We start from the raw sequence: 27,363 nt of genomic DNA on the forward strand, positions 1-27,363 counted from the left end.
GTGCTGCTGCTGCTGCTGCTGTGGAGAACGCAACGATGCTGACGACAAGAATGACAGAGGGTGATACACATATATATGTGTGTGGGCAGCAAGCCATTCCAACAAGTCGTACCATGGAGAGCATCGCGTCCACTGGTAGCAATTCGATTCTAGATAGCAGTCATCCAGCGACTTTTTGCTAGCAGCAGGCCCTCGGTTGTTTGGTATCTTTTGTAGGGCGGATAGGTGTGTCATTGATCGGTTGCCATTATCGCCAACCGTCGGCTCCGTCGCTTGCGGCTTCTTCGGCATCCTCACCGTGCTATCATCATTGTCGTCGAGGAGTCGACAGTTATAGGAGTTGAGTCGGCTCTCGAATCTATCGACATTGCTCACGGTGGTGTTCGTGAGCACAGTAGTGAGCGGTACAGCCTGCGCGGCTAACAAGAAACAACGAGCACCGTTCAAGAATATGTGTGCGGTGTGACGACGTAGTGTCGAGCGACAAAGTCACCGCAACCACAACGTCCCTATATAATAATGTAGCAGCTAAGAGCGGAGGATCTCCACGAACTCGCCTTTGTAAGTAAATAGCGCTAATGTTCCAGCGGACAGTGGCGGCATTCACGCTCATATCTACACAGCGCTAACGCTCCACCGTCGCTGTGCTCCATGAGTCGATGCTGACGCTGCCTCCGTCACTCCCGTCGCGACTCCCGATGCTGAGAATTGGCTGATGCTAGAAGCGCGCGACAAGCGAGCACCCGGACAGCGACGGACGGCGTTAGCCACCAGGAGGCTCGCTGGTGGCGACAAACCAACGCTGCTACTGCCATTGGCGGCGGCGTAACGGAGATGGAATCGTCAGTAAAACGGACGGGCTCGCTATAACCCAGTGGAGACTGGTTACAGTTAAGCGGCCGCCAGCTCCGTCAACTCAACGAGAACAATACTTCGCGATGCTAGTAATAATACGCACCGTAGCGACTGCTATTGCTGCTGTTCGATCGTTGCTATTGGACAAAGAGAATAACAGAGTCTTGCCAACCGGCGACCCTAATACAGCGCCGGCGTTGTCCAGCGACAGCTATCGCGTATGACTACGCTGCCGCGAAGCACTGTGGCATTGCTTGCAAGGGGCACGTTGCTGGTCGTTGATGTAGCGATGTCTACATACGATTCGATGCTGTACTCTATGTCAGAGTTGGTTGTTGGCTTATCTTCGGTTTAACCCTGTCCAGCCAGCGCGGAGCACCGGTTGTCGGCTGTAGATATTCGTCGTTGTCGACCTGATCCTTGGTGTCATTGTCACCTATAGCGACATGGTTGCCACGAATACCCGCGCGAGCAGTTCGCCAGCAACGAAATGAGCCACCGGACGCGTGCCAAGCTAACAGTTATGTTGCCAATGCAGGATACGTTGGTGGGGACTGTTACAGCTGTCAACGGGGGATTAAAGGAGTTGTTGCCTGATCACAACTTGATTCAGAATCGCGCCACGGTTTTGAAACTTATAAATTAGTTTTTGAACAACAACAGCAACGGTAGCAGAGACAACAACAGTGATAAAAACAACAGCAACAACAACGACAGCAACCACCACAACAGCAGCAGCAGCATGAGCAACAACAACAGCAACAGCAATAATAGCAACAAACCCCCCTTCTATAAGATCACCTCAAAAGTGAAGTCGTCCGTGAGAGTCCATTTCAGCCTATGAGATTTTTCAATTGAATTTATTATGCGATTATTTTTCTCGTGGAGCATACGCTACTTTTTTTCTACCGCCATTTTCGGTCAACGTGAATTGATTGATGTGAATTTAGCATAAATACGTTGGGCGAGAGATGTTTAGGGCGCACCGATGCTAAACACTAATATCACAAATAACGCACAGTCATCTTAGCATGAATTGACGGTTGCTTGCCACCAGATCTGTGACGTCTATCGTGAAGCACATCGATGCATGGTTGCACCGAGGCCACTATGGTCGCACAGTACTTGAGATCATCCCGCCCCAAGTCAACAAGCTTTATTGAGGCGCCCAGTCTATAAGTAAGATATGAAATCAAATCGTAGATATCAATCACAACGTAACGCATTTCCGATTGGTATCCCTATGATTTTCACAATCTTTATTCATTGGCTGTAGTGGATTGAACACGGAATCTTAGAATTAACAAAGAAGAGCCTTGTGTTTAGGTGTATTCAAACACTTTCCAGAACCGATACATTGTCTGCTTGTCGGACCTCTGCAGTACCGAATGCAGTGCCTCGTGTCTCATCGCGACTCATTCGACGAGCAAGGTTGTTCGTTGGAAGATGACCAAATGAAGCGCTGATAGTTTTGAAACTTTTTGTTCTGAATGACATTCTTTGTCCTTAGTCATGGGAGGGCAGGAAAAACGCGAGCAAATCTCGCCTACACCAGTTGATCTCGCTGACATTAAAGAAAAAATGATTTGTCTAATCACGTTATTAATAATTAACAGCTGTTGAGCTCGGTCTTCCCTTCCTTGCTAATCCAAATTACGTGAAACACTGACGTGGATCCAGCATTCGTTAGCCGTCAATGAAAAATCGTTTGGCGAACGGCCTTGAACGTTGCCAGTTGCGTGTCGTCGTTTTTACCCGAAGCTAAATTCGTTTAAGCGAGACGAACTTCTCTTGCCCCTCTAAAGCTCATGTCCTGTACAAGTCCATTATATACGTTTAGGCCTAGTCGTGCCCTAGAGATCTCCCGAGATTTGACACACCCGACGATGAATTTTGCTTCAATTGTAACAAATATCGTATGAGGTTCCTTAGACACGCCGCACGCACTTGCTCGTCTACTGATTTCTTGATTTCCGCAAAAGTAAGAATTATTAATCCCTTGACAAAACATTTTTCACGATAGTCTAAGCCAAATATCCATACAGACTCAAGCCTTACTTTATCATTTCATCTAAATGGCTATTTTCCTGGACTCCATCACAACACTACTCGAAAATACATCCCTAATTGCTAATCTCTATTACGCTGCAGCTTTATCACAGTGTTTTGTTATATCTAAACTTCCTTTTCTACGATGCATAGGAGACGATCGCATATGCAAAGAAAGATGCCTGCGAGAAATCTTCACCAAAATCAATTATGAGCTCTTGTATAGAGAGTACTGGCCCATGTTGTCTGCTATCGTTTCCGCATCCTGATAGTACGACTGCCAAAGCAAGACCAATTTTAGTATACGCTCAATCAGGCAAACAGTTAAAGCACATTGCGGATAGCTCGTGGAAAAATTCGCCAAGTCGTACACTAATTGCACGACTATCTAAATTTATACAAAAAAAACACGTTCTTTCCATTTTAAGAGCCGCTGCGTTTATAATGCGATCCTACCTGTCAGGATGGCCAGTTTAATAGGAAACGTTGCAGTTATACGTCGGAAATAGGACGACAGTAGAATATCACACTTCATTGAGATAAAGTAGACATGATATGAAATCAGCACTTATGTGCTAAAGAATAGTCTCTGGACTTTTCTAATGTGTCGCCTGTTTAGTATTGCAATACTATCGAAAAAGGTCAAGCTTTACATACTGCCTTGACCTCTAAACCCTTCCTCGGCTTTTAGCCGCTGGGAAAGTATTGTATGAGACAAGTAACGTTAAACTTGAGCTTGTTTCTTCTTCTAGCACACAGGTAACGTGCAATAATATATCACGAGAGTTAGAAGTTACCTAGTAACCCCTTCGGCTAGTCAAAACGGCGATACCGTACGCTTGTTTTCACGTAGACATCTTACCCCTGCAGTTTTTCATGTTCTGATTAAACGTACTTCCATACAGCACAGACAGCCATTGTAACAGGGCTTAACAAGAAGTATCTTGTTTAACGGTCGTGTGTTCGGTATTGAATTAGATAAGGACGTCTTTATTATTATAATAGGTATGCTCTGTGTTCACAAACATTCGACTCATGACGCAATGATCATTTGCCATTTATTATGAATTCGAAACTACAGGCAGGTCAATCGTCGCAATGAAAAAAATATATGGAGAGAAAGTTAGAGAAAACAAACCAATGAACTAGTTCGTTGGCAAACCAAAATTTTCGATGCGATGCCTTTGTCACAGGTTAATGTATAACTTTAGTATAGTAGAAGTTCGGCAAGTAACAAGTATGCAATGCCTAATCACGATCTAGACGAGACTAAGTAGGTAAACACTCTTAAAGTTATGTTGCTCTTATTGTCGTTCACGACTATTCCCGTGATTGAAATTTGTAAACGGCAACTGCGTCCAGCTGTGATTCACAGAGTTTCAAACCAACGCTATGGCTAGCGGTCCTTCAACCAAAGGCCGACCCGGCCAAAACGACGCGACCATATACCCCTGAGTTAAAGTACTACATAACTAGTTACATTGCTCAGTAGATTAAGAAATGGTTTAGATGAACAGATTTCCAAACGACATCTTCCATTCCTCGTTTGACTTCCGTTCCGTATTTTCGTTCTATTCCTATTCTTTTTTCTCTATATGTCCTATGTTTCCTATGAAGTCCCTTGCAAGTATGCTACCCTACGGAATATTTCCTTTTTTGTTTTTTGACGAAAATCAATTACGATAGCTACAATCACTCGACGGCATCGTTCCGGCTGCTGACACGTCCTCTTGGCTAGCAGCATCAAAAGCGCGGGCGTACGTCTGGCTGGGTTGACGACGAACCCTTCATTGGATCGATACTCCAGTTCGAACGCGGATACGAGAGTCGGTCCGAACGCGTCGGCGATTGCGAGAAAAGACTCCTATGGAAGTTGTGGTGCGTCTTACCTAGCTGTTTATACACATAAGCAATTCCGCCAGTAGTGGCAATGGCGAGCACAGCTCCAGTCCGACGCAGTGCCGTTCTGTTGCCAAAAAAATTAACTCGAAGCGGTAACATAGAGTACCGGGTACTGAGAGCATGTAGTAGTACTGCTACTACAACGACAACTACTGCAATTACTGCGGCAGGCAAGCAGGCAGTCGCCCCGCAGTCCTCTCTCTACGTTTGTAATGTTTATGTCTGCGGTGTTCATGTGGCTCAATGTCTTTCTGTATATGTTTCCTTATCGTGTGGTTGGTTAGTTAGTGTCTGTCCGGCGCCTACACCATCGTCCTTAGCAGGATCCCCAGCAGCGAGCATTTTGCTAGAGTGTTAGCAGCAGCAGTAGTCACCAGAGTCGCCTTGGTCGTTCGCCCGCCAGTCTAAGCAGTATATAGTCATTTTTCGTTCGTTGGTCGGTCGGTTGGTTCGTTTAGCTGGCAGTCGAGCAGCAATGGTGACTCGTGAGCTCTCTTCTAGCTAGCAAATAAGCTAGTAAGCAGCATTTCGCTGCCGGTCGGGCCCAGCACTAGCGCGGCGAATATTGGTGAGTCGACGTTGCGGCCTGGCTCATATTGATGCTGCTCATAATAACAGCGGCAACAGCAAACATCGAGCGCTGTTGCCAGTCGTAGTATGTAGTCATAGTAGTCGTGCTTGGTGCAGCTAGCTGGCTGGCTGGCTGGCTGCCGACGGCCGCGCCGTCGTCGTCGTCGTCATCGTCGTCGTCGCTGTCGACCAAGCAAGCCAGAGGGAGCTTTGGCTGTGCCTGTAGCTGCCGACAGCCTTCGAGCATACCATCTAGCTCAAACATAGAATAGGCGGACGAATGCAGCATAGAGTGAACACAGATAGAGCTGCTGCTGCTGCTGCTGCCAGCATAGAATATAGAAGCAAGCGACCGACCGGCAAGCAGGCAGTGAACGAACGAACGAACGAACAGCAGCAGCAGCAGCAGCAGCAGCAGCGATGACTGCTACTGCTGCTGCTGCTTCTACAACAGCAGCAACAGGAGCGACGACAATGACGACTACTACAGACTTGGCCGGCAGCAATAGCAGCACGCTGGCTGCTGACAGAGGCAGCAGTTGAAGCTGGGCGGTTGCCTGGATGGTCGCTCGCTAGCTCGCTCCGTTGAGGCAGCAGAAGCAGCACTACTACCATCACCACTGTCACCACTATCAGCACCGCTTATACTAGTGAGCCTGCCTGCCTGCTAGTCGCCCGGTCGACCGAGCAAGCAGTGAACGAACGATCGAGCGAGCAAGCGACCCGATGCCGGCCCATCCAGCCAACGCAGAACGACCAGACAGCGAGCGAGCGAGCGAGCGAGCGGGCGAACGAACGAACGAAGGAACGACCGACCGACCGACCGACCGACCAGCCCACCGTCATGAACCGAGCAAGCAAGCAAGCGACCAGGCTGGCGGGCTGGCAGGCAGGCTGGCTCCTCTCGGGCTGAGCCGATGTGGAAATATACAGCGGAGGATTGCTTTGAGCCAACCCGAACGACGACGGCGAGCAGCAGCAGCAGCAGCAGCAGCGAGCGAGCCAGCGAACGAACGAACGACAGCAGAGCTGCTGCTGCCGCTGCTGCGACTGCTGCTGCTGCAGCCGACATTGGCACGAGCTGGCGGCTGTGTGCGTTGCAGACCGACGAAGCGGCGCGGAAGAGGGTGCGGCGGGGATGTATATCGCGCAGGGAAGTTCTGTTTCGTTGTTCGAGCAGAAAAAAGAGAGAATAGTATAGTATAGCTGGCAGCACGGTGGTATGGAATGAACGATAGCAGCACAACACATTGGACTGAGCTGACTGACTAGTGTTAAGTAGCTAGAGTAGATCAGCCAGCAGCAGAAACGGCAGCGCTCGATAATGCCGCACAGAATGACAGCACTTACAGCTTCTGCAGCAATAGCACTGAAACAGGCAAAGGTTGGCAGCCAGGCAGACAGACACGCACATTCGAGAGATGAAAACAACAACACAGAGAGCAGAACGGAGAGCGCCGCAGCCGCAACAGCAGCAGCAGCAGGGTCATGGTAAAAACCGTGGCGAACCATAGCGAAACATGTGATAGGAAACGAACGGCGGATGTACCAACGAACCAGCAGAATCGAGACCAGCGGCGGTTGTAGGACTCATCGCACCACAACAGCAGCAGCAGCAGCTGAATTGAGAATTGCCTTAGTCTTGGGCCTGTGAGAAAGCCCGTGCTGCATAGAGGATTCTATGCTATTGCCTATATAGATGGAAGCCATAGCAGCTCATCCAAAAGAAGAAGACACAGTCAGCGAACTTGCGCCGCAGCAGCAGCAGCAGTAAACAAGTCGTGTGCTCTTGTGTACCGCCGTAGCTGTGCTGTAAGGTATATATAGAATATAGGAAAGAGGAACTGGCGGTAATGCGCCGCTCAAACGTTGAAGGATGCTGGAAAAGCGGACATTTAACTGAACATACATATAGGTAAAAATAGGATAGTAGCCACAAGAAGCATACATGGAATTCGTCTTATAGAAAAAAAAACAAACAGAAAAAAGAAAAAGAAAAAAACTATAAAAGCTAATGGTATGAACAGAATTATTTCGAGAGACCGCCTGGTAGAATCGTTACAGCTAACTTGTTAGCTAGACTCGTTTGCTGCTGTTTGTATTCATGGCTCATAGATGGCCGATATTTGCGGATGAGTCACAGTACATATATCCATCCAGCCAATAAGCCAACCACATTAACAGGCAACTAGAAAGATGCCAACCACTGGTAACCTAGCTAATGTTAGATAAAACACTCGAGTATTCGATGAATATTTCAAAATGTATGTGCTAGTAATGTTTGATGTCATAGTTTACTAGCTTTATCTTGCCGCAGCTTTCCTGCCCTTCTGAACTGCTAATGTACTGATCGCACTGAATCTCATAGAAAGACCAATGGAAACGTTCATGCTCATTATCATCATCACGTACGCCCAGTAATACCGCCTAGCGTAATTGACAACTGGATCATATTGGCTTCAAGCGGCATTATGAAAAATCAAACTATACCAAAAATGCAAAATCAACATGATTTAGCGTTCCACGTAAAGATAGTACATAGATGTACTTCGTACCGTTAAACAGCACATGCATGTACTTCGATAACTCCACTACCACTTGTGCCGCACTTCCGATCAGTAGTAGCAGCAGCAGCAGCGGCGGCGGCGGCGGCGGCGGCGGCGGCAGCGGCATCCTGTGCGCATTACTCTTCTATGAGCGGCCGGAGTGTGATCGATAATCACTGCTTATCTTTCGCACTCACTCTATATATGGTTAGTACAAATTAATAGTGTTTGTAGAGTCAGTTAAGTGCAGACGTTCAATTCCATAACCATCCTACATATATGTGACGAATTCGCGCACCATGTTCGTTCCAAATCTGCGTGTGCTACCTATCTTTGTTCAGCGAATTTTCGCGCGCTTCTCTCATTTAACCACCAGCAACAGCAGCAGCATCTCTACTACGGCCATAGGCCCTTAGTTTCGCAGGCCGCCGTTGCCGCCACGCCACATTTGATGACGTCCCAGCGGTAGCCTGAAGCCCCAAGCAGGGGTCAGCCAGTAATGATGGTAGATATCGTGGCTAGTGCAATGTGGGCTGTATATGCAGCCCGTCACTCTGCCTTTGTTCTATAGGAACTTTTGCTGGAAGCAGTAACAACAACAGCAGCAGCAGCAGCAGCAATAGTAGAAAGCATTACGAGCGAAAAAATCGCCTGCGACAAACCACTGCATGCTTTCAGAGTGCTCCACGACTGATCCCTCCCTGTCGACCCGAAAACAGCAGCCGTCCGAATATACATATACTTTGATCGCTGATTGGCTGGTCAGAGCACGTGGGTTGTGACGTCACCGCATTATTCAGCGTTTCGGGGCGATTCGTTGCTTAATGTATTCGCATCATCTGCTAGAGCGGGCGGCAAACAGTACGGATAACAGGAAAAACAAGCTGAATTAAGAGAAAATTTTGCAAAAAATAGACGTCGGACCTATCTGAAAATGGTCACAAAAGGTCAGAGTATATTGGTGATCAGTTTTTTAGGTTTTTTCCAGAAGAAAATTGACGTCAAAGTCTTCGAATGACCAAAATACTTGTATGACCAAAACGCGAGCCCTAGATGTAAACACTGGTTCCTATTGAGGTCTTTGTTTTAAGTTTCTCTAAGGATGTTTTCTTGCTCTGTAATTCTATTTAATTCAATACATTCTAGAATGCTAACCGAATCCAACCTCGGTCTCGGACAGCGAGCAAGGACGTATACTCGACATGCCCGTTCACTATCGATGTTCCACATCGGAACATGTATGATCCAGTTTTGGTTACTTTCGACGCGACTAACCGCAGTGACCCATCACCAATATCTTGATTCATCGCTGACATTTACTTCTACGACATAGGTTATATACATACAAGCGGTCTCTCTTTGTGAGCTTGCGGTATATCAAACCTAGCCTATGCGAGGATCGAATCCTTATTTTCTAATGAACACTAGGTCTTGCTGTCCTTCTCGACAGCGTTGGCATAAATCCATGTTACTACCTACCGTCCTCCTGATCGATTTCTCAAAAGATTCGTTGTCATAAGGCCGAAGATGCTCTACTCTACTCATTGCTGCCAATGTCCGGCGTCTGGTCTTCTCTGTGTGCGCGAACAATGCCTAGAGCTTCGGTATTACCACCAGGGCCGAGCGGAGCAGACGACACAGCGAAATCTGGCGAGAGAATCACCCTTCGGTGAGGGAACTTGTTTTGACTCAAGTTGGGTTGTGCGGAGCCTTGGGCATTATGGCGAACGTCGTTCAGTTTGTGTCTTGCTGTTGAACGGGGAGGTTGCTGCAAGGCGACTCGTCGAGCAGAGACCCGCGTGCAAGGCTATTTTTCTCAAGTCGAATTCTAAAACGAACTATCCGAAGTCGCCTTCCAGTGTGCGAACGCATTGAAGCCAAATCGTGAAATCATCTTGGTATCAAACGTGAGCAAAAAGTGCCGACCAATAGACTAACTATTGTTATTTTGGGCAAGTTTTGCTCAAAAAAAAAAAGAAGATTGTAGTTTGTGTTCGGAATCGCCGTGTGTTGTTATGGTTCTTCGCCGAAATCTGTTGAAATCTCTATAAAAGTTGTTCGTACCTGCCAAGTAGTGTTTGGTTGCCTGGTTTTCATCTTGTCGTGCAGCTGGAGAGCCAGAAACCACCGCTGTCGCGGCTGGAAGAGGAAGATCACAGGAGTCCTTGAAAAGTCGAACGACCGACGACAGGCGCACCAAACTACGCGAGAAAGTTTAAGTCGCTATAGTTACTGTAGCAGTTATTCTTGTTGCTATTGTCGCTGACAAAAAGTCAAGTTACAAAAAAGCGTGTTCGATTTCTTGTGCTGCACAGACACTGCCACGAAAGTGAGGAATGTCGGTTAGCTGAAACTGGCTTAACCGCGCTGGCAAATCGATACCCACTGTTCCAATGGGTCTCCTTATCATCCAGAGTGACGACAACAACAAACTTCCCAATAAGGTAAGTTCGTCTACATTCGTGAAGCACTTAGAGACATGTATAAACGGTTAATACATATTATATGATTTGTTAGACATAAAAGAGGGATAGAAGTCGATTGAGCTTTTGTGCAAAATTGGGCTCATTGCTCTCGCTGAACCCCTTGCTGCATTCGCTACCGCCTAATTTTTCATCAGGTGAGATATGCTCGTTTGTGCTAGTGACAGGAAAGATCCGTTTTTGAATTGCTTGCTGGCCATCAACTTCGATCGCTACCTAGGTGGCTAACCATGACAAGTTGTAGTTCGAAATATTTTATACCTGTAAATCAGTGTCATGTGTTTAGTAACGTATTATTAATTTAGATAATTGTTACTCATTTCAAAATCACTTTGAGTATGCCACCGACGTCCGATCGAACTATATTTATGCGAGCCGGATCGTTACTGCCGGATTAACTAAAACGGCCTATGATTCCGTTGTGCGTTGACAAATGTAATGTAAAGTGGAATCGTCCTATAAAATGTACGATACCATATATGTGATGAAATTGAAGATATGCACATTTCTACAATAGTTTGTTTTATCGGGTCAGGACCTTTCTCGAGACGATGTTTTATAGCGTCTGCTTACAGTTTATATTAATGAAGGTACCTGACCTTAGAGAAGCTGAGTAAACTGAGCGCTAAGTTGTCGACTTTCGCGGTAAAAGCCTCCGCTCTCTTGTCATTTTGTTTGGAACAAAACAGCAACATTAGGTAGAACTGATGAATAGTCTCGAACACAAAGTACTTATCTTACAGTTTATATATATATGTATAATCGATGAAATCGGCGATTACAAATTAGTACAGTCAATCTGAACCAATGTATTATTGACATTATCGAAAGCAAGTGAAACTTTCCGTCGCTGCACTGTTTTTTCTTACTTGGGTACCGAAATATTGCCATTTCAAGTCAGTCAAACAGTGTCACCCTGTTGTGCTGCTACGGTGTTGTTTCGCGTATCACTCCCCGCACTACCCCCACCTCACAGCAAGTGTGTGTGTGTGTGGGGGGGGGGGGGGGGTATATGGTGATGGTGGTGGTGACGGCGCTTACCGGTCAACAGCGATGCTCGCTCACTTCTGATCAGCTGAGAAGTAAGTGACTGGCGGAGTTGTTGTTATAACTGTCAGCGGCGGCAGTAATCGGTTTAGCGGGCGCATAGAATACAGCCGCTCCTACGCGCTAATGGCAAACAGGAGTCATTAGCCTAAAGAAATCCGAAAGGCGCGCATACCGTTGACGGTTTGTGGAGTGAAAGATGAGCAATAATAAAAGGCACACACATAGAGATACGATGGTGTTGGGGCTGCCTTCAATGATATGGTGATTTATGTTGAGTTCATGTAGCACTCTGCGAGTGTGTGTGTGCGCGCGATTGATTTGCCTGCGTTGGTAAGTTGAGACGATTCTGCCGTTCTTTTTATTGCAGCCGGTGCAACAATAGCTGCGTATAGAGCGGATTCAAAGAAAAATTGCGTTCGAGTTGTACTTTTGTTGTGGGGTGTATTATTGGTAATAAATGCTGCGTGTCGACTTACGTTCATGTACAGTCAGCACAATTTAGAATTCAATATTTAGTAATCAGTTATTGTTACTGTTGTTGTCAGCCGTCGCGAGTGGCTCCACCGCTAGAAGACTTGGAAGTTGGAATGAACGACGCGTACGGGAAGCGTCACAAGGACGCGGCCAACTTCCAGCCATGTGATATGTATTATATAATTTTTATAATATTAGCTTATAAGGACGAGATCATTAACGTTCTGGAAGGTACATGAATCGATGGCCTGCTGAGCCTTGCCGACCACCCGCAACGCCTCTAGGTAGAATGAACAGGGTTTACTGGCAGTAGAACCACCATGATGGAGGACAGCAACTTCTGGTCTTTCAAGGAAATCAACGAACTTCGAACTATTATTAGGAGATTGTAGAAATAGCGTTGTTACTTCGACACCTGCATTGTACTGGTACACTAGCAATAAAACTCAGTTCGAACTATTATGAATGAATGAATCGTCGAGGGCATATCAGGCGCACGTTCTAGCACTCTGCTCATTGATAACATGCCGATAACAATCGATGTTACTGTTGAGAAAACAGTCACAGGACATAAGGTCTGACAGAAAACCTGTAGCTAATACCACCGTATGAAAAACACATTACTGTTGCGGTTAGGTAAGGAATCGCATATTTTCTTCGTCTTGACACAAATTCACGCGATCAACAAGGACCAATCTTCCACGTTGGTACCTATGCATGTGATAGATAAATATCAAGGTATAGTGATCTTTCGCCTACCCAGTACCCAAGCAGTGACAGCTGATGTATTCGTTGTCCATTACGAAATTGTATCTGTCCTTGTTTACAAGCAACTTTGCGAAATGGGCACCTTAAGTTTGAGCGTAGATGGAACGCACATGTATGATATATGGTGTCATTTGTTTTCTGGTAAACCAAAGCGTCGTACCAACCTTACCGGTTGTTGTTCATGAATAAGAGCATTATTTGTTCGATTTTGTTTCATGTTCTAGTCAACAACTAAAAACAATCTCAAATCCGTTTAGAGCGCACTTAATTATTTATAAGCAGATTAGACAAAATACTGACTAAAGATTATCAACAACAATTTAAACAACACGAGGGTAATGAAAAAAAAACGTCTACGATAGACGATACTACAATAACTGCTATTTGTTTCACGCCTGTATGAACGTCTCTGAGCCGTGGCTGCTGCCACCGTTGTTGTCGTTATGGTGCGCGATGCCTGCCTAAAGGCCACATTTCAAACGCAGACGCATCCACAGAGCACTGATACCCCGTCCGACCCGAGATGGACGTCTTGTCAGTTGACCAGCTGATTAGACCGCGTGACAAATGTAGCAACAACGGCGGCAGCAGCAGTAGCAGCGAAAGAGCGGAACCACCAGCACCGGTACCACACACGCGCACACAGTTTACAAAACCATTAACAACAACGACGACGACGACTCTCTCGCCTTGCGTCAGGCGGCTCATGCTCGTTAGCCGCGGTATCGACGACACCCGATTAAAAATGCCCAAATCATCTCGGCTCATGCGCTACTGCCCAGTGGCGTTCAGCTATCGCTGCGACGGCGGCTGTTGCTGCCACCGCGGCCATTACACCTATTTACTACTCTGCCCTGCCTGAACGCGCGTTCACTAGTGAGCGACTACTACTCTGAATACCTGTCTCTCCTTACTCTTTGAGGGGGTTCTCATTGGAGAGTAACTAGCTTCGGTAAAGTTTCACTGCAGCGACATCTATCGCTATAGATGTCGCTACCACGAAGATGACTAATAGCGAGCGACATGCAATTCGCCAATAGATGTTTGACTCTGTCGCAACCAGAGGTCTTGATGATAGCATGAGGATATGTCCGAGGTCTGAGACGTGCTCGCAGACGTGACGACGGCGTTGCGTCGTCGTAATATATTTGTAGTGTATATATGTAGGCTTCTACGTAGATAAGCGGCCCGTAGCATTACAACCACTTGTGTATATCTATAAGACTGGTCTACCGCAAGTGAGTAAGACTAGATTATAGGCCGTATGAGCACAAGTGGAGTCAGTGCTTTCTAGGCTGGTCAGGACAAGATGGCGTCTTCTCTATCTTGGTGCAGTATTTCGTTGATCAACCATTATATATATATAAAACTTCGTCGGCCTTGGGCCAGCACTTGCAGCAGAGAACTCAGGCTTTGGCTTTCTCTCTGCCGAGAATTTTTAGCAGCTCAGAAAAGTAGCAAACATCTCCCAATACATCGCATGGGTTTCTATATTGCCTATTCAAGCTGCATACTGGTGCTGTTGCGAGATCTATCAGATCTGCATTCGTTGGCTCGATAGTACTTGTTCGTTGCGTGCTTTCTCTATCTTTCTAGAAAAAAAAGCCGGCTCGTTTGCTTGTCTCAGAGTTAGGGGAAACTCAGTGCGCTTAGATAGTGTACGTATACCAGTTGTATAGCGAGCTATGGCTGCAACAGCACTATCTACGCACACTAACAGTGCCAATACTTTGTGACGATCCTGGTGCCTGGTATAGTGAAAGCGCAGCCAATAGACCGACAAACCTTCAGGATGTTCTGAGAGAGGCACGCCTGACGCTCTATATGCTGGGTTCAGTTGCCGTCTCGCTCGGTACTTGGCGGCTCGATGATCCTGTGCTGTCGGTCCTCGGCAGCATAGCTTGAGTTGTTGAAACGCTCAGCTAGGAAACACCATTGCTTGACTATAGAACACTTGGTCTGTGTGCTGCTATTCCTCCAGCAGCGAGCCAAACCCCCGGCCACCCGGACCAAACCCCGCATCAATAGCAGGCGGCAGAGAGAAACGAAAGGAACGACGAAGGAACACGAACCGACCAGCCAGCTAGAGAAAGCAGGCGGTAGGGAGGTAGGTAGGCAGGCAGGCAGGCAAGCAGACAAGCCTGAAGCAGCAGCGTGAACTGATGAGAGGCGCGCGTAGCAGCAGTCTTCAGACGAGCAGCTCAGGCGAACTACTGCTACTCAGCACTACCACCACCGAGAATCAACCGGCTGACTGACCGACCGTCCGCCCGCCCGCTTGATGTTAGTGCTGGTGATACTGCTGCTAGTGGTCATGGTGATGCTGGCTATGTCGGCAGCGATGATGATACTGCTGTTGTGTCTTGAAAGAGAAGAGTAACTTGACTCAGCTCTCCGACCCAACATGGCTAGGCCCGGGTGACTGCTGTTAGCTCGCTCTATCTAACGACAACGAACGAACGAACGAACGAGCCAGCCAACAAGCAACCCTCCCTTTATCCACTCGTCGCGTCCCTCTACATAGAACTGCTCTGTCCCCCGGTCGGCGATCGGTCTGTGCTCGCTGTGGGCGCCTGCCTGAGCTTCCCTGCTTGCTGTTGTAGCAATAGCACAGAAGGTTCGGTTGACTCGTCTGACCGGTTCACTCTATCTTGCGGCTCTTCTATCGCAATAGAGCGAACTGACGATGTCGGCTACGACGAGCGACTCAAAACTGGCTCAGCAGCGAACGACCGAGCCAGCAGCAATAGTAAGGGGGCTGCGATTTTGCCGCTCAATCTTTTCTTCCCTAGCAGACAACTCTGCAGCCGTGCTCCAGCCATAGGAAGGCATAGATAAAACGATAGATACACGCACATGCTGCCACACACAAACGCTCACACACAGTCACAATAAGAAGTACAGGCGAACGAACGCATGGAACAACATCAAGAGTTTAGCTCTAGCAGAGCCATCGTTCCTCGCTGGTTCGCTTGTGCGGCTGCTTGATGGTGTTATTGCTGCTAGAACTGCTACGCTTTCTGCTTAGACTGTTTTCGCTGGATTTCATTGCTTGGTACTGTGTCTAGAGATGATCCCGCGCCTTACAACGATCATGCTGCTGCTAGCGGACAAACGAACGACTGCTGCTGGAACTGCTGAGCTGATGTAGCTGACAGGAGCGATGGCGACAGTGGCAGGCGCAGCAACGAAACTAAAAGAACGCTGGCCAGGCTGGGTCGGGCCAACGACAAACAACACAGCAGCAGACAAGCCATAGGATATCGTAGCAGAGATATAGACCAAGACACAGGCACCGAGAGAAAAAAGACGAACCGAGCCCCTGAAAAGAAGTGCGCGCCATCCATCCCGTCATAGTCGCCGTCCATAGTCATAGAAGTGGTCGTCAGATCCGCCGATCAACGAGTCGACCAAGCCAGGCTGCTGCTGTATCGCGCCCCATCGCTCTGCTGTCGCATAGGGGTACCCCACCAGAGCCAGCGCTCGCGGTCCAATGCTGCTGCTATTGCTGTCTCTACGGCTGTGATAGAGGCGACTAGTTCGGCAGGCATTGGCATTCGTTGATTCATTCATTCGTTGAGACCAACTGTTTCGAACACCGCTGGTGGTGGTGGTGGTGATGGTGTCGCTGCTGGCGAGAAGCACCCGCTCCTGAACGCATCTACAGACAACGTGCGTACATAGGCTATGGAGACGACACGCAGCCGGCGAGACACAGTAGAGGCCGCTAGAGCAGCCCCAGCAGCGGAGTGGAGAACGAACGAAAGAACGAGCGCCTTTTCTATAGGAGAATAAGAGCTGTGGCAGCAACTCATGGCTTTATTGACTGGCTTTACCAACAGAGAGGCCTGCACCATTATATTCTACATGTAGAAACGAAAGCTGCGGTAGAAGATAGGTAGCAGACAGGCAGGCAAGCAGGCAGGCAAATAGATAGAAAGCTTAGTGCTGCCGCTGTTGTCGTCGTTGCTTCTATTATTGTACATTCAGTACGGGCACGAATGAGGAGCCTCCTGATCCATGTCTGCTTGCGGGCTGTAGACAGGCGAAGAGCTACGAGCATGACATGAACCGTCTCGTACCATGTACAATCGCTCACTATCCACTCAGTGCGTAAAAGCAACTAAAGGAGGGTGGATAGTCCGTAGTCAGTAAACCGCCAATGGTTTCGTTTCCGTCGTCGCTAGACTCCCCACTGACACCGTGGGTTCTTACCCCACTTTTTCTCTCTGGACTATCGTCAGGAGGAAAACGTACTGATTGCTGGATCGGTCTGTCGCTGCTTTATCCAGCAACCGCTCTAACAGTATCCGCTATTTGTCTATTAGTAGCTAGTTAGCTATAACAACCTACGGAATAGCTTATGGCTAATAAGTGAACGATCAGCCGGCATCCAGTCGTAGACTGTCGCTTGTGGTAGCTCGCCATCTCTTTGCGATAACACAGAAATGCGACTTGCACCGGGTCCACGGTAGCCCGCACTACATCACAGTGCCCTGATAATGTTCCCGGCGCTGTCGTTTCTAGTATGGGCACCACTAGTGCAACTGCTATCCCGGTAGTATTTGTAGTTGTATAACGGTGGCCGGTGTTCACGAATTAAGTTAAAGTAGCGCGCGCTTAAGATCGCTATAGTCTGCACTATTCACAGAAACAAGAGAGAGGTTGTTTGCCGCCGCTGTCGTCGTAGCGCGTCTGCGACTATCTGTCTACTACAACTAGTTTGAGACGTGCTATACGAATGCGTGCGGGTGCGGGCGGGCGGTCAGTCGGTCGCGCGCGCGCGAGATCAGCTGACGCCTGAGAATATGGAGTGACTTGATTATCGCGCCGGCCCACTCACTGACGAGAAAATGGATCATGATATATAGAATTCGATCGCGGCGCGGCCAATATCGACACATACCATAGGTCATCTACGTTGTCGTTGTTGTGGTGTTCTCGTCTTTGATGATCAAAAAAGTGTGCAAAAATCTGCGCATTCTCTACTACTGACGAAAACACGGAAAGAAAGGGGCTACGGGTGTGTGCTTTAGCTCTTCAATTGTCGACAGGTTGTTGTTATTGTCTCATATTGAAAGTAATAACAATTGCTTTAACTAGTTAGTTAACGGTATCGCACTTGTTTCAGCCGACTCCTGTCACTGCTACAGCTGTTGCTGTTAATAGTGCAGAATTCTTGGAGAGCGGCTTTCAATTGCTTGATGATACCCTATCAAACAATTGCTAGTAATTAGTTCCTTTAATGACTACCACGACAATAACTTGCGCGACTTAGAAGACAACTCGTATATTTTGATTCTTTCAACTGTTCATGTTTAGCCTGTCGCGTATATCTATCGATATGTCCAACGACGATCACTGGCATCGAAGGACTGTTCCTGTGTCCACCCGGTTGATATATCGTTCTACAGCTGCGAGACGGCTATTGTCGCTGCTGTGTGATTGCTTGCTGGCGCCAGATGCCTATGTAGCAACAGTCTCGCCTCTGCTGTCGTTGTTGTCAGTTTGCCCCACTATCGCGCTGCGGCGTCAAACTTCGTTCACCTCCCCCCCCCCCCCCACTTTGTGGCAATGGCGTTGTGGTTAAGCTGTCTCGCGCGCGCGGGACGTTGGTTGCTATTGCTGCTTCTGTTCTCGTTGCACTGTAGTCGTCATGCTATTATTATTGTTGTTGTTATTACTATCGCCGTTGTTGCCAATATTGTTCGGTGGTTGGTTGGTCATTGCTGTCGATGCCGTTGCCTTGCGTGTGCTGCTTCGCCGTTATTGACCAACTATTCCAAGCAAATGGACAGACGAACTGGCAACTTAGCAGGACTGGCAGTTGGTCCGCCTGCCTGCCAGCGATAGCAGCCCATGACGGCAATGGCAGTCAAGCAAACTTGCCAATTCGGTCAGTAGTCAGCTTCTATCAGACTCGTTCTGCCTATAGCTGCTGCGTTTGCTCGCTCGGCATTGGGTTGCTCTGCCGCCGCATCAGTGGCAACGTAATGCAACGAACCGGCGGCGGTCGAAGCAGCCACCACAGCAGGGACCACTGTCGCGCAGTTATTAGCTCCTGCCACCACCGATAGAACTGCACTACTACGAATTCTACCGCTCGTTCTACGACTACAACTATGTTTGCTGCTGCAGATGTTGCTGTTGCGACAATGATTATTGCGGGCACAACTATTCTGCTGTGGTTGGCGCCACGTCGACGTAAATTGCCCGTCGCCGTCCGTCAGCGAGCAACAGGCTCCATCGCAACCTGCAGAGAGCTTACGATCTGTGCTGCTTTGTTGATATCGAAGTGATGGCCAACTAGAATCGCTACCAGTGCTGGAAGCTGAATATAAAAATGCTAGAATTTTAGCTGTTGCTAGTGTTTGTACGTTATCAGCCGGAGCTGCCCGGCAGTCAGCAAACAACGGGCTGAACAGCGACTATTGTTGTTGGTATTTTCCTACTGTGGCTGTGCCAGAAGGCTGCTGTTGTCGTCGTTGGCGACGGCAGCAGTTCTGCTGTTACTGTAGCGTTGCCATTAACAACGGCAGCACCGGCAAGAACGACAACAGCGTCGCTATGACAGTAGTGGTTAGCGGTGAGGGCAGTTGTTGGTAATTCAGCTAACTAGAAGCAACAGCGGGCTTGACATCGTCGTTGCTACAGCTGTTTGTTGTCAGTATATTGAAAGCAACCTGCACTCGTTGCTAATAACAATGCTACTGTGTGTGACAGCAGCTTTAGGCATCAAACAAGTAACTGCATTCGTCGATAGTCGCTAACTTAAGGCCAACCTTCACTGCTGCCGCTATTGGACCGAGACCGTCAGCCAGTCAGTCAGTAACGAACGAAGGGCCAGGTAGCCAAGAGCGAATTAGCGGTTACGATGCGGCCACCAGCAGTTATTTTACAGACGACCACTAGAGAAGTAGAAGGAAAACAACTGGTTACTGCTGCTGGTGCTGTCGCGACCGCTGCCACAAGATAGCAGTAGTTGTCGGCTCTGTGTTGGTTTCGCCTGCGCGTCGCTGCCCGTAGCTGCTCGGTCGACTGGCTCACCGACTCATAGGCGGCGGCGGCGGCGGCGGCGGCGGCACACAGATACGAACAGAGCAATGGCGGTATTAACAGGCCGCTGGCTGGCCCTAGTACCGGCAACATCCAACAGCTTTAGCCACGTAGCTGGCTACATAGTTGTGCCACTATAGAAGACCAACTGCTGCTGCTGTTGGGTATAGCTGCCAGCCAGGCAGCAGTAGCCATAGAGGCATTAATGGCTTAGTGTAAAGCAACGCAGCACAGTGATGCCAGAGCCGTCACATAGAGGCATAGCCAGCGAAACTGCGATCGCTCAATCGCTAGTGGTGTATTCGTTTGGTTGGCTGGCAGACAAACGGACGAAAAAGCGAACTGGTTGCAGTTGCTGGCGTCGTCGCCACTGCTGCTGGTTTTTTTTATTATTGCGTTGCAGCTCTGACGGTGTACTGGCACTGGTGCCAGTGGTTGTTCTTGTCACGAACGTCAACCAGGCAGCTACCGCCAGCTACATCACCGGCAGCACCGCTCTGTCTGTTGATGGCAGAATGAAGCCAGTCATTGCCGCTCTGCCGGCGGCAACAGCAGCATCTCTGTGCTTTCAACCGCTGCTGCTGCTGGCACTGATGAGCCGAGTTGAGCCGTCGTTGCTGCTGCTATGGAGGCTGATGTAGACGACGGGCCCCGCCGCGGCGAGCGGCGCAAGTACCCAGCTAGCTAGCTAGCTAGCTAGCCAGCCAGCCAATCAGTCAGCCGGCCGGCTGGCTGGCTCACTCGGCTCGGCAGGATTACTTATTTCTGCTGTTGCTGCTGTCTATTACGAGAACTACCGCGACGACCGCCGCTGCCACCACCACCACCACCGCAGCTCTGGCATTGATGTCGCTGTTGTAGCGCCAGTCACAGCCATCATCGTCATCACCGTCATTGGCGTCGTAGAACGCCAGCCAACGGCAGCAGCTGCAGGGTTGCGGCAGCAATCGCGTTGTGGCGCCGTAGCCTTCCCGTTGGCCGTCATCAGCAACCAAGTAAGTGAGCCTACGCCAACCAGCGCAGCAGCTCGCACAGAGACGACGACGGCTGTTTTAACAGCGGCAGAGTCAGCAACAGGCGACACCAACAACAACGATAGCGGCGGCAAGAGGCCGCAACGGCAACACATCTACAGCACTCTTCTATACGACCAAACAACAGATACAAGTCAATCGCAGCAGTAGCATCGGAGCTGCTCGCTGTGGCTCACTCTATTCGTCGTCGGCGTCGGTGTATTTGCCTGCCTGCGCGGCTGGTCGGACGGCCGTGGCTATAGATATCCATCCTGTCTACGTTTTTGCCGCAATTGTTGTTGCCGTTGGCTTTTGCCACAAACACACACATATGATATACGGATCGACGGAGACACAGAACACAACGACGAAGTGACGGAGCGACGAAGCGCCGCACGTCACACACAAACGCCAACAACAACAGCAGCAATAGTACCAGAACATAACGCCGAATCGGACCGATTTCGTTCGTTCCTTGATCTGCCGCTGCTGCTGGCAATCCAATAGGATTGGCACGTCGGACGAAGACGGTAGCGAATGGATGGATATTCGCTCGCTGTTCCATTCCACTGTCGATTGCTGCTCTTGATAGTTGCTTACCGTCCAATGCTGTTGCGCCACGACGTTGCTGCTGCTGCTGCTGCTATCGGTGCTGGTGTTACTCTATTCCTCGTTGTTGTATTCTTGCAGCTACCGCTATTGGTCGCCTTTTCTATCCGCATCATCGTTGTTGTTGCTGGTACCTTCTTCATCTTAAAGACCTCGATCATCCAGTTGCAGCGACGAGTGACATAGACGCGGCGTTATTCACTGAATCTACGCTGCGGTGCGGCAACTACCACCATGCTGGACGCACTGCAGCAGCCGTCGACGACGGACGTCTCATTGACCATCCATTTCTCTAGTGAGTGAGTGAGCGAGCGAGCCAGCGAGCGTTCGTCCGGTCGCTGTTGTCCCGGTCGAATAACCCGACGATAGATAGAGGCGCAGGCCAAGATACACGCACGTACGCTGTCATACTCGACGAGGAAAAGACTACCTGCTACTCTTGCGCTTGCTTCTTTATAAAAAACAACAATAACTTCAGCCAAAGAGATTGAAGTTTTTCGACTCTAAAAACTAACCACATACAAACAGTCATGAGAAGAAAGCAAATCGATATTGGTATGGGAACAATAAAACTAACTGTTAATCATCGACATTAGTACATGTCATATTATAGACGTACACATTAAGCAGATCTCGGTAGCTAACTAATCGTGTCTAAACTTGAGCCTATATCTATTCATTGACAGGAGATGGTATATGTCACTTCTGTCGTACGCATGCATATCTCCCTCGCAAAGTGACGAATCGAACGCAGCCGCATGAAATCGTACGATCGTAACGGGTGAGTTAGTGTGCGTGTACTGAAGCCAGCAAAATGGCCAGAGTGAAAGAGACGGAGATCGCTGAAGAGTTTATGACGATGAACCCACATAACGACCGGTTCATTTGTTGATTGATGTGTGTATCGGGCGGTACTTCACTGACGCACAGAGCGGTTCGGCGCCAGCTGACCCAGCTGATTACCCCTACTACCTGTTGGTCTTTGTTCGAAATGTGCCAATGTAACGAATTTAGGCTAGCATCGTTTAACAAAATGGCGCTATTGTTTGTTGTCAGCTGTCCGCTGTAGCCATCGAATGGTTGTCAGCCATTCGAGTGCGAAGTATCACTGCTTCAGCAACAGGTTGTGATTGAAATGAGTAGTCAGTCATTAGCCGATGTTGCAGTACTGGCAACGACGCGTAGCAAAGTCGCAGCTATACTAAATGTTCAAAGAGAGCTGTCGCCGTTATTTGTTTAGCAGAACTCACTTGTAGTTTGTCTGAAAATTGTCGTTGCCGAATGTGCCAATACGAATGACGTTAGCATCGCCATCGTATCATTTTCAAACTAGAGAGAATTTCGGCAAATGTTGAACAATACCAAACACCTCTCAGTTTGCATTATGTCTTTTTGTCATTAACAGTAGATATCACGCTGGCCAGCCAAACCATAGACTATAAGCACAATCATCAATGAATAACTGATAGCAGTAGTCGGTAGATAACACAAGTGAACCTGACTGATAGGCAAGCAACACACATGCAAGTGCTCGCGCGGACCGCCGTGTCATCTGCCAAGTCCACCACCAGGAGCAGAGATAACCAATTTGCCTAAAAGGATGTTTCGTATCTATATCTGGTGGGAAAGATACGATGCGCTGCTTCTTCCTTTATCCATTGTATGCTCCTTTGGAGAGACCTTTCTTTGCAGATCGTTTTATTCCGCACGATAAACCACAGATTTTGAAACCCGCGTGAACCTCAGCGAGTCTATCGAACGAATGGTTTTTTGCTCTGAGTGTATACATAGCTGGATTGTTAGTACCCCATAGTTGTTGGCTAATAACGACAGAAAGAAAAAATTTAACAAAATATTGAGGGTTGCGTCTACTGCTCGTAGACTGAGGCATCAGCGTGAACCAAGCAGTGTTGCCCTTAGTCGCTGTTCATCAGAACGAAATTTAAGTCTTCATCGTCGTCGATCATCACGATCATGATGATAATCATCGGTGTTACCGATTTGCTGTCACTTAATCGTAGGCTCGGACAATCAGACAAAGGGGCAGATCCACCTAGATGTGGGGCGTCTGCTGCTTGATTGAAACTAGCGCCAAGATTGATAAACTAACTAACGACGGGGGCCAGCGTGATGATACATACACGTGGCCTGATAAAAATGAACGTCCCACTGAAATCGCCGACTCGCACGATCTTGTTTGTTTGTAATGACGATGATCGCCACAACGACATAAATACAACTTCTAACCTCGAAAATGGCAACATGTGTCCCCTATGGAACTGCTGTGTACGGAAGTTCAGCATAGTGATACAGAATTCTACCGTGCAGTTAGCTACGAATAAGAATAAAGCGTTATTTTGTTTCCCATACATGCGTGGGTTGGACAGAGGTGGAATATAGCCAGCTGATATTTGTGTTCGTGGCACTGGTGTGCGTTGACGGCGAGTTTGTCTACCAGCGGTATCGCAGTGGAAAATACAAAGGACAACATAGTTCTCTATTGCATTAGCAGCAACAGCGGCAGCTCTACCAGCACCACGAACACTCCACTGTGGCAACTTCCCTAGCCGGCTGGCTAACTGGTTGCAGCTTTGTGGAGCTATGCGCGGCCTGTGCTGCGTGTCGTACTACTCGAGCTGTTGGGGCCGAGAAGGCTGAGCTGTCACAGGGGCTAGGGAAGTAAGTTGGGAAAGATGGTGTGAGTATACCCCAGTAGGCAGTTGGGATGATCGCGTCAGCCATTGTAGAAATGCTGCCACTCCGGGTCGGTTGGTTTTCCCTTCCAGTGACGGCGCATCACCTCCCATCTCCCTGAAACGGGATAACGAACGAGGTTGACTGGAAGCTAGACGGGGCTGCTCTCCTCTACGAAGGCTTGAAATCTTTGCTCCTCCAGGGGACCCCACTCCTATCCCGAACAACCCCTGCGGCCAGCCGTTTGGGAAACACCAAGTTGGCTTCCGGCGCCATTGCCGCAGCCTCGATGGCCTGCTCTGTTCTGTTCTGAGCAGCCAAGCTATAAGCAATTGAAATATTGGACAGTGAACAATTCTGGCACATAATGCAAACTAGGCAGAGCTAACATTCTATGCGACTCATCCACGTCTACCACGCGATCGCCCGTCGCGCGACCGTCCGCCTGCAAATTCAAAGCAATAGGCAAGCTCGACCATAAACATGGTTCTTCTCGGTTCGTCTAACGCTAACCGATATGTTGTGTCGTCCTCTGTATCCCCTAACCGATACTTTTTCTTTCAAACAGTTGTCCGTCGACGCCTTCACTCGGTTGTGTTTATCAAGCTCGCTCAATCACCAAATTTTTCTACAAATACTACCGTCTTCGTAGACACGCCTATATTATTACTTACTCCGCCTAACTAATACAATCCGAGAGACAGGCTTATTAAAAGTGTAGTGATTCATGACTAAAAACGGTGCTGGATGCTGACCACTATTGAAAATAACACCAACAGCAAGCGCAGCAACAGACGCTGCTGAATGCGTGTGAGTCGTTGTAGCGGTTATCTTTGCAAATGATTTGTTTACTGACAATGATGGAGCGCGAAGCTCGAGCGCCGAGCGCTCTCGGTGCAGCCACGAGCACATCACAAGCCGGTCGCCATCAACAGATAGAGAGACAGTTTACTCGCACTCCTATTTATTCTGCTGTTAGTAAGCGACGACGTTCGTTCCTGGGCTTTTCTCTTAGTCCGTCAGTCCCACCAGTATTACAACTGTTGCTGACAGGTCCAACCGAGATAATACCAGCAACAGCGATAATACCTAATACTAGTCCAAATGACGTTGTGTCTGCTCTTTAAATTGTCATTGATGCGAGTCACCGTTGACTCGATGCTGCTGTTGCTGCTAGGTGTATCCATCACCATCATGCTGACTTCACACGAGATTGTACGATATGGTGCCGGCTGAGGCGTCGATGCTGGGTTTCGTGGCCGTTGTGGCTGGTGGTCTTACTACCAGCTCGATGATGATAATTAGTTGGGATCAAGGGCGGCGGTGAGAGCAGTTCGACAGGATCCATTGGTGCTACCGCTCGTGGTCATCGAACAGAAAGAACAACAACATTAGCTACTGCTTCTTCAGCAGCTGCTGTGCCGCGATAGTCGTCGCTGCCGCCGTTGCAGCGTCGGCGGCGACAGGTTCTGTGTCTATTAAAAAGCGATAAATTGACTATGCAGTATGAAGCAGCACCGGTACCTAGCTACCGTCGTCAGCAGCATTGTTCGTTAAATAGATTGTGGGTTATTATGACAGGTTAGCCGTTACTTGTGCTGCTGGCTACGAACATGATCAACAAATCACCAAAAGTCCGTATTGTCGCTGGCCATCATACATCCGAACGAAATGACACCCACCGAACTATTTTCAGGTTATGAGCAGTATATATGTACTCAAACACAAAACATAGCAGTAATAACAGACCCATACAACGATCACACGGCCAGGAGTGAGGTCAGGCGACTCGGTCTATTAGAGATGGACAATTCGTCTACGTCATCCGTTTGTCTTTGCTGTCAATGAATTATCTATCATTTTCCGCACACTTCGCCGACAATATCATTGATGTCAACAGATTTTTACGTGGGCCGCAGATGAATGGGGAGCAAGGGCCTGACACGATGATGTGATTAACAAATATTTTTTTGCAGGTACTCGTAAACGATTAGGCGAGTAGGTGTGGCGATTTTATGTCAATCTTGTACAGCTGTGTGCAGTTACTGTAGACACTGATTTGGAGAGTAACGTTAGACATGAAATAATTGCAGGAATAGGTCAGAGCTCGTTTATACTTGTCAGTAGTATCTATGATTGAACAATTGGCCGAACTGGATAGAACGGGTCTTCTTACTGTTTGATACATTGAGGTCGGTGAAAACGTCATGTTAAACATAGCATTAGTCGAGGATTTCTTCGGTTTAGTCTCACCGTTGAGGATGATCGTCGTAGAAATAGTAGTAGTTGTAGTTCCAGAACAGTGACTTCTCCGTGCCGGAGTCTTTCAGTCCACATAGACATCCTGCTTCCAGGTTATCCCTGCTGTTCTTCAAACTTGTTTCATCGGCTTTTCCGCTTACTAGCCGCTGTTCTATATGCACTGGTGAAATCAATCGCCTTGATAAAGTGCCATACATGTTTACGTTTTCATTCATGCGACTGTTTCGAGCGTAACACAGGCGCGCACGGCAGCAACGACAACTATAACAAGTGGCGCAACTGCTCGCCTAGCAGAAAACATCCTCATGTTAGAAGATCAATGACAGGTTGACAAGAACAACATCTCAAAACTATTTATTACGACTCAGCTCAACATCTTAACATTTCTCAATGATGGATGGTTATAAAGTTCAAATAATCTGTCGGCGGTCCCGATTACCTCTGTACGTAAGAACTGTAGCAACAGTCGAGGAACTGACAAGCATCTGCACCGCCACGATCATTGTCGCCACCATCATCATCTCGATAATTGCGAGTGATCAAATCATCACAACCTGTTGCCCCCTTTGGTGTTCACGATGGCCAGGCGGCCACCGTTCATTCCGTCATCAGCACCATCAACGATATAAACGAACGATATATATATATATATATAATACAGCGACCTCTAATCATTTTCGATTCGCTACTCAGAGAGATTATAGGCTGTAATCATGGAATGTGGTGGCTTGGGTAAGAACAGAAATTGTAGACATGACGACTTTATGCTAATTCGAATACAAGGCGCAACCTTTTTGGTATCGACTAATTGTTGTTGCTCTTGAGTAGTACCTTCTGTACTTACACTCCTGCCGTTACGCCTACAATAATCTTCTCCTTAGTCGCCTTTGGCATTACTACACATATTTTCTACCATTAGTACTAATACTGCTACCAGTAGGAGTTGCGCGCGTATCCCCAATTTAATAAAGACAACACGCACTCGGCGGCAGCGACGTAGCAGAAACCTTTCTTTGACAGTAGTTTCCTCTC

At 48.2% G+C, this 27,363-nt stretch overlaps 1 protein-coding gene across 1 annotated transcript in view; it reads left to right on the forward strand.

Annotated features, from left to right (window-relative positions):
• Positions 1 to 10,114: 10,114 nt before the first annotated feature.
• Positions 10,115 to 27,363, forward strand: part of LOC111259291 (uncharacterized) — a 48,055-nt gene continuing 30,806 nt past the window's right edge. Inside the window, exon 1 of the mRNA XM_022831189.2 lies at positions 10,115 to 10,366. Coding sequence (XP_022686924.1) covers positions 10,316 to 10,366 — 51 coding nt within the window. The 5' untranslated portion in view covers positions 10,115 to 10,315. The remainder of the gene's footprint in view (positions 10,367 to 27,363) is intronic.

Source organism: Varroa jacobsoni, unplaced genomic scaffold (assembly GCF_002532875.2).
Source record: "Varroa jacobsoni isolate VJ856 unplaced genomic scaffold, vjacob_1.0 scaffold_316, whole genome shotgun sequence".
Taxonomy (NCBI): Eukaryota; Metazoa; Arthropoda; class Arachnida; order Mesostigmata; family Varroidae; genus Varroa; species Varroa jacobsoni.